Source organism: Bactrocera tryoni, chromosome 2 (assembly GCF_016617805.1).
Source record: "Bactrocera tryoni isolate S06 chromosome 2, CSIRO_BtryS06_freeze2, whole genome shotgun sequence".
NCBI lineage: Eukaryota > Metazoa > Arthropoda > Insecta > Diptera > Tephritidae > Bactrocera > Bactrocera tryoni.
This window is the reverse complement of record NC_052500.1, coordinates 27,369,743-27,377,185: the sequence shown is the minus strand read 5'-3', so window position 1 is coordinate 27,377,185 and position 7,443 is coordinate 27,369,743. Positions and strand designations below refer to the sequence as shown.

Here is a 7,443-nt window from a genome sequence, read left to right as displayed (position 1 = left end):
AGTATCAATCTGATAATCCATTCTGATTTAACCTTTACATGTAAAAATTTGGTACATGAGAATATTGAAAACCTGAGAAATAAACATTTTCAAATAATATACTCTAGTTATTAGATATTACTGTAAAATTTTTAAGAAATCTTAAAATTAAGTCATCAGATAGTTGTTTAAGTGCATTAAAATAAATATATTTTACAAACGCTGTTGCCTTTGCATATTTTCAATAAATACTATTTATTTTCGGGTTTCCTTTGATCTACTTTACGACTTTTTAGAAGATATTGTGATAGATGTTTCTCTAAAATATTTTTTTTTTCAATATTTACGATCCTTAATTCTTAAATGCAACTGTCTCCTTTCAAATACATACAAAAAGTTCTTCCAATAAATGCTAATCACTTTACCCAAGTATATCAATCAATTGTTAGAAGTATTGGTTTTGATTTTCCATGCAGACCATTTTGCTGTTTATGCTAATAACTACAATATTCATTTACGCTTAGCTTTTTTGCGATTGTTTTTGTAAATTTACAATCGACGCGCTTATCACCTAAACGAGTAAATCATAGGTTTAAATTACAATACATATCTTAAATTAAAATACAATAAATATTACTATGTGAGATGTCTATTTAATACGACATACAATAGTATATTATCCTTAAAATCGGCTTTTCGCACGGAAGTCGAAACATTATAATTTAAATTATAAATAAAACAGTTATTTAATTATATTAAACATATAACAATAACTAAAAATTAGACAACAAAAGCACCTGGATATTCTAACTAAAAATTGACGTAAATTCAAATTTTAAAATTTTGCACTTGTTTATATACCTTGTGCAGTGCAGTCATAAAATTCCCTTAGTTCGCTTTGCTTAAACATCATAACTCATTAATAGCGGCGTGTCATTGTAACGCGGTGACGAATTGAAACTTGTACATGGCAAAAGCCAACAAGCAGGATGGCCGCGTCCAAAAACTTCGGCAAACAAACGAAATTGAAGCCGACTGGAACGCTGATTGCCTTTACCCTTCGACTGCACAGCCTCCACGGCTGTTTCATCATGCAATATAGCATGCATTTGGTCGACCATTATAGCCAAGACAAAGAGACCAAAAAGCGCAGATTCCAATAAGAGAATTACACTGTGCAACCTGTAAGTATGTAGAAATATATGTAACCAGTTTCATATTAGCAAAAACAAAACTGCCGTACAATCTTGTTTGTGTCTCCAGTGTAGTTATATTGCAGTTGTCGCAAGGGTATACAAAACTGTAGCCCACCAATGCAACGGAATAAACGGATAGCAAGCCAACATAGAATAAAAACTGTAGAAAAAATTTTTGATTTCGTTCGCCAACACAGTTATTAATCCATGGACAATGATGATCCATGCGTCGTATACAACGTTTGCATATGCGACAATGATGGGCTCGTGGCGGGCGATATGTTTCGCAGCGTGTGCAAACAGTCCTACAATATATAAGTGATTATGTACATATGTATGTGAAGCAAATAATAAGTTGTGTATATTATTGGTTTATAGCTACCATTCACTGCCACCGCCATTGTTGTTTTTTCCAGTTGTATGAAGATCTGAAAAATCTAAGCGGTTTGCCGGCAATGGTACGCGCCCAGGATCTGATAGCACGGCTTTCAGGTGAGACATACACAACAGGAAAACGATTGTATTAAATAGTATTACGTGTACCGGTGCCCAAATACTGTACAATATAAATTAAATATATATTTGTATGATTGATTATTATTTTTGTATCACATACCTAGCCTCCATCGTTTGCAATATAATCCAACGCAGAACCACATAATCTGCATAAATAACAGCGCCATAGGTGATGACTAGGCACACAATGCCGCAAGGATCTCGTATAAAAGTCATTGTAGCGCCTTTATCACCACCTAATGATTACTCAGCTGCTTCTCTTAATTCAATTTAATCTGGTAGTTTTCAACTATACAAGCAAACGCAAATATTATGGTGTTTGCGATTTAAGTACGTCTTTGCCCGAAAAAATAGTTTGCTACAACCAACTCTGAAGTCACTGCATACTAGAGGACTGTGGTTTTTCTACATTCTAACTTTGTACTTTCCTAGTAATACTTGTTTTTAAAAAATTTTACGTCGAATATTTGTTGAACATCACTACGATATCTTGTACAAAATTTGCTTTTGCAATTTGTTTTCATCTGACATTTAACAAATAATTATAGTTGGTAACGCGAACGCGGTGGCAGTGAAGAAATTGTTCTTTTTAGAACAATAAATACCTGAGAGAAAAATAATAAAAGTGGAACACACTATGGAAATATTTGGTATGTGTGTAGTGCACCATTTGGGGTCTATTTGATATACCTTTCATTTTGCTGGTAAACAAATTAAGAGTTTCTTCAAAGCCGCTGTTTTCGCTCGTACCTAATTAGTTTTTGCTAACCGATAAGACAATTACACTGAAAGCCTCTGGCAACCACTGTCATTTGACAGAAAAGTGCAATCCACTGGAAGCAGAGCAAGAAACGAATGACATTCCCAGCAATACCGAATTTCGTTAGTCATTTTTTATTAAAAATTTCTTCGGTTTAGTGAGGAAAACGTATTCGTTGACCGAAAAAAGACTAAATAATACATTATTAAATTAATTGGGAGTGCAAAAAAACAAGTAAAGGTCAATTGAAAGCAGAATTCTTGACAACGTAATAGAAAAAAACATATTGATTGCTTGAAAAGTGCAGCAGAAGGCCGAAACACGAAATAAAAATAAGAAGGGGGAAAAACAACAAAAGGATAGTGAAAATCGATTGCAAAAGGCTTGGAACATTTAAACAAGTGTACGATCGTTAATACGCAGTGCAAAAATTATTAATTAGTTCGTCGATTGAGCTCTTTAGCTGGGCATTTGTGTGAAATGGGAATTTTTACGCAATCGACACCGTTTGATGCGGAAATTGGTGAGTTTTACTTTTTACAAATATTAAGATGGGTCTGTAATTTAAAAACACGTAATTGACAAAGTTGTTATCACAAAGAAAAAATCACCTGCGAAAGGACGTTGACTGCTGCAGAAAATTTAGTCAGATCACAAGGGTGCGATTTCTTTGTGTTTAGAACATATATTGGGAGTTAGGCAGACAATAAAGAAACGATAAACTACTTGTATATGCTTTTATATTGGAGCGACAGTGAACTACCACCAGAGTTCAATACTCTTAATACGTATGATTTGCTGTAAGCTGGTTTTAGAAGCTTGTTGATTGTTTATGATGAGATTTAATGAGTTAATAAAAGTCTTTGACTGACTGAAAATATTGCACATGCCAAAATCAAAGTTTTTAAATTTTTTAAAATTTCATTTATCTAAAAGACATTTCTGCCAGGATATGTGCCATGGATTATTGTCAACGCAACGGTACAATCTGCGAAGAAAAAGTTAATGCAAAATGCGTAAGAAGATCTCAGCAACCCACATTGTCGAAAGTTCATACAAGAATTTTTTGAATCACTGGAAAGCGCCTAATTTTAGTTATATTTTGCGTTTTTACAAAATTTGATTACAATGCAAATTGTGAGTCATATGGCGCTAAGCATAGACCTTTTGCAAATTACGTATTTGAATATAAATGGATTTTAAATTGTGTGGTTTTAGTTGTTCCAATTATATTACCGAGTATTTATTTTTATTTGTGTACATTCATATACATACATAAATACATAAATACATACATTGCAAACGAGCACAAAGCTTGGGAATAAAAATATAGTATGTAGTATGAAATAAAATAAAAAATGGCATGTTTTTACACTAAATATGTATGTATGTGTCATCGAGATTACACTTGCAGTTAGCTGTTCTTATCTTCAGTTTAACTCGCATTATTTGTACTGTCTTTTATGGGACGCTTATCTCTCAAGCGAAATTGTTGAAAGATTTTTATAGCCAACAGACCGTCCTCTGCAAAACCGATTTCACATTTATTTATCTTATTGTTTTCTTATTTGTTTCAGAAAAAGCTACAAGCGAAACTAATACTAACGAGAACTGGTCGCTCATTCTGGATGTATGCGACAAAGTCTCGTCCAATCCACGCAGCGCCAAAGATTGCCTGAAGGCAATAATGAAACGTATGGGCCATGCTGACCCGCATGTGGTGATGCAGGCGCTAACACTGTTAGATGCTTGTGTAAATAATTGCGGTAAACCATTTCATTTGGAAATCGCTTCACGTGAATTCGAAAATGAATTCAGGCGACTGTTATCGAAAGCGCAACCGAAAATATCGCTGGTGAGTTAAGCATAAGCGATACAAAAATGTTGAAAATATATGCAAACAATTATATAATTTTAATTTACTATTATAGAAAATGCGTCAAGTGCTTAAAACCTGGGCTGAAGGCGATTTTAAGAGTGATGCGGAACTGAATTTAATACCCTCGCTTTATATGAAATTGCGACAAGAAGGTTATGACTTCAGCAATCTAAACGAAAAGCCGCCAAAGTCAGCAGCAAAATTGACCGCTTTGAAGGATCCCAATGTGGTGAGCAGCCAACAAGAGGAAGATGACATTGCCAAGGCGATAGAACTATCTTTGAAGGAGACAAAGAACAGTCCCAAGCTACAAAGTAGCAGTAACGCTGGAGCCGCTGCCAGCGCAAGCACGAACGCTGCCTCGGCTTATGTATGTGCAAAAACGATGAAATATATTTATATTTGTAAACAAATGTAACATTTTCTAATTTCGTAGTCCTCATTGTATCCCTCATTTTCGGGTTCTGGTTCTTTGGCGAGCATCACGTCAACCGGTGGCGCCTCAAACAACTCCACAAATTCGCAGCCCGAGCCACGTAAAGTACGCGCTCTGTACGATTTCGAGGCAGCCGAAGAGAATGAGTTGACATTCTTTTCCGGCGAAATTATACACGTGCTGGATGATTCGGATCCGAATTGGTGGAAGGGCTATAATCAGCGTGGCGAAGGTCTATTCCCATCGAATTTCGTAACTGCCGATTTGTCTGTCGATCCGGAACGTTTGGATATCAATCAACAAAATAAGACGAAAAAGAGCGTACAATTTGAGGATGATGCCAAAGCATTGCAATTAAAGACTGAAGCTGCCGCAGCGGCAGTTGCTGAACAACGAATCGAAATCGATGAAGAGAAAATCGATCGTCTCTTGCATCTGTTACACGAGGCGAATCCCGAGGATCCATCGCAGGATAGCGAAGAAATGTTGCGTTTAGAACAGGAAGTACACCAGATGGGTCCACTGATCGACACCGAACTCGAGCGTGTCGATCGTAAGCATGCGCAACTCACGCAGCTCTCCAGCGACTTGGTGGACGCCATCAATCTCTATCATTCACTAATGCGCGACGATCGCATGACACTGGCACGTGGCCCACAGGCTGCTGCTTCCGGTTATTTGGGTGGCATGCCGCCAATGGGCGGCGCGATGCCCGGCTTAGGCTATCAGGGCGTGCCGAATCCACAAATGTTGTACGGTGCCGCTGGCTATCCGGGCAATGCTAATTTTCCACCACATATGCAGCAAGCAGCACATATGCCGACACATAACTATGGCATGCAATCGCTGCCCTACGGCAACCCAGCACAGCTGCCCGGCAATGTGGCGCCAGTCAACACGCAAAACTCACTAAATCAGAATGCGGTGTCTACAGCTGCACCAGTACCGGGTGGCACTTACTCCATACCCCAACAGTATCAAAATGGACATGTCAACGCGTCACAGCTTAATGGCAACGTTTCCGGCAGTCTCGGCTTGAATTGTATGCATACCAAAAATATATAATATATAGTTCGTGATTTATTATTTCAATAAATTTATTGGTTTTCGCTGCAGCACTGCCTCCGTCTATGTCATCGTTACCCTACATGGGTGCAGCTGCCCAGTTGCCGGCCACATCTGCACCGCCAGCATCTGAACACCAACAAATGCCGCAATCAACCATGGCTGCTGCCAATGCCGCCACTGTCGGCGTCTTCAATCCGGTCAATCAGCTGCAGCAGTTGGGCAATATACAGCCGTTGCAGTCATTGCCACCAATGCCACAATATCCGAACGGCATTAACGATGGCGTCAATGGTACCTAGTTATTTTACAGCGATAAACAAAAAAATGTTTGTAATAATAATACCAATATCTTATAGCTATACCACCCGATCAGTTGCATCAGCAGCAGTCATTTCCACACCACCTACAGCAGCTGCCGCAACATTACGGCACGCTACCGACGTCACAGCCACCACCAAATGCGTTTATGACATCACCACCCACATCTGCCACGGGCATGGCACCGGGCATGCTACCGCCCAGCAGCCATGGCATGCATAATCCAACAAACGGCGGCGATCAATTCAGCCAATTACAACATCAAATGGCTGCAATTTCGCTGGCAGGCGGCGTTAATCAGCCGGTAACACAGAATTTCCTTGTACAAAATGATCCAAAGCATAACATTCCACTTTACCAGCAGCAACGGTAAGACGTTGGTTGGCATCGACAATAACTGCGTCGTCATAACTTTTCTACTCGTCCCACTTTTTGTTACAATACATATATTAAAACAACAACATCTAGAACGAGCAGCAGCAGCAGCAGCTCGCAACTGTTTGGCGCTCTCACATAACAAAAAAAAAAAAAACAAACAGCAGGTGCATTGCCTAGCAATGTGCTTTCGCTTTACCAATAAGCGTATTTGCAATGTAATTATGCGGCATTTTGCCTGCCACCACCTATTCATGAACATGTATTTTGCTATTGTTATTATATATTCCTCCTTATGTCCGTATTATTCTGAGTCGCGTTGTGGGCATGAAGGCGTCGTCTTTTAATTGCTACTATTAATATTAAGTTGTTTTAAATATTGGACGAACCGAACGTATTGTTTCCAAACCCGGTTACTTGTGCTGGCGAACAGACGTTGAAGTAGACAGTTACATATACACACATACATACAGACTCTTGAAGATGTGCGCGAAATACCTTGTGGCTGCGTGGTTTTTGAAATGTTTGAACAGTGTTGATACTAGCGGGATTTGTGTATGTATGTTTACCACACATCAAAATAAACTATAATACTTTATATACATATATACTTATATTTATGTATATGTAGCACCATGTTTTGTTTGTGTATGCTGAAGCAAAACAAAAAATGTAAAAGAATATTTGTATGAGAAATCAATATTATTTAAAAATTATAACAGTACTATTACTACGTATTATATAAGCGATTTACGATAACACTAATGGAAAATGAAATACATAATTATTAAAAAGAGATAAATTCTACTCGTTTTTATGCCCTGCAGTTTGTAGCGCCCAGAAGGTAATGTTAGCGTGTATATAATTTTGCGTGCGCGCGTGCGAGGTGGGAGACAAAACCTTTTTTTGTAATCTT

The 7,443-nt window shown here is 38.0% G+C and overlaps 2 protein-coding genes across 3 annotated transcripts; one reads left to right on the top strand and one right to left on the bottom strand.

The window, feature by feature from the left end:
• Positions 1-204: 204 nt before the first annotated feature.
• LOC120769203 (palmitoyltransferase ZDHHC3) lies at positions 205-2,206 on the bottom strand. Its single transcript, XM_040096098.1, has 4 exons — positions 1,792-2,206; positions 1,558-1,731; positions 1,223-1,480; positions 205-1,161 (listed from the first exon to the last, which is right to left on the bottom strand). Exons 1-4 carry the CDS (start codon positions 1,905-1,907, stop codon positions 882-884), a joined length of 828 nt encoding a protein of 275 aa, XP_039952032.1. The 5' UTR covers positions 1,908-2,206; the 3' UTR covers positions 205-881.
• Positions 2,207-2,552: 346 nt separating this feature from the next.
• Positions 2,553-6,875, top strand: LOC120768220 (signal transducing adapter molecule 1). Of its 2 annotated transcripts, XM_040094796.1 has the most exons (7): positions 2,553-2,974; positions 4,029-4,306; positions 4,383-4,700; positions 4,767-5,808; positions 5,883-6,125; positions 6,191-6,456; positions 6,517-6,875. In XM_040094796.1, exons 1-7 carry the CDS (start codon positions 2,932-2,934, stop codon positions 6,523-6,525), a joined length of 2,199 nt encoding a protein of 732 aa, XP_039950730.1. In that variant the 5' UTR covers positions 2,553-2,931; the 3' UTR covers positions 6,526-6,875. The 2 variants fall into 2 exon arrangements, with proteins under 2 accessions (XP_039950730.1, XP_039950729.1); XM_040094795.1 differs by having other exon boundaries at positions 2,554-2,974; positions 6,191-6,875.
• Positions 6,876-7,443: the final 568 nt, after the last annotated feature.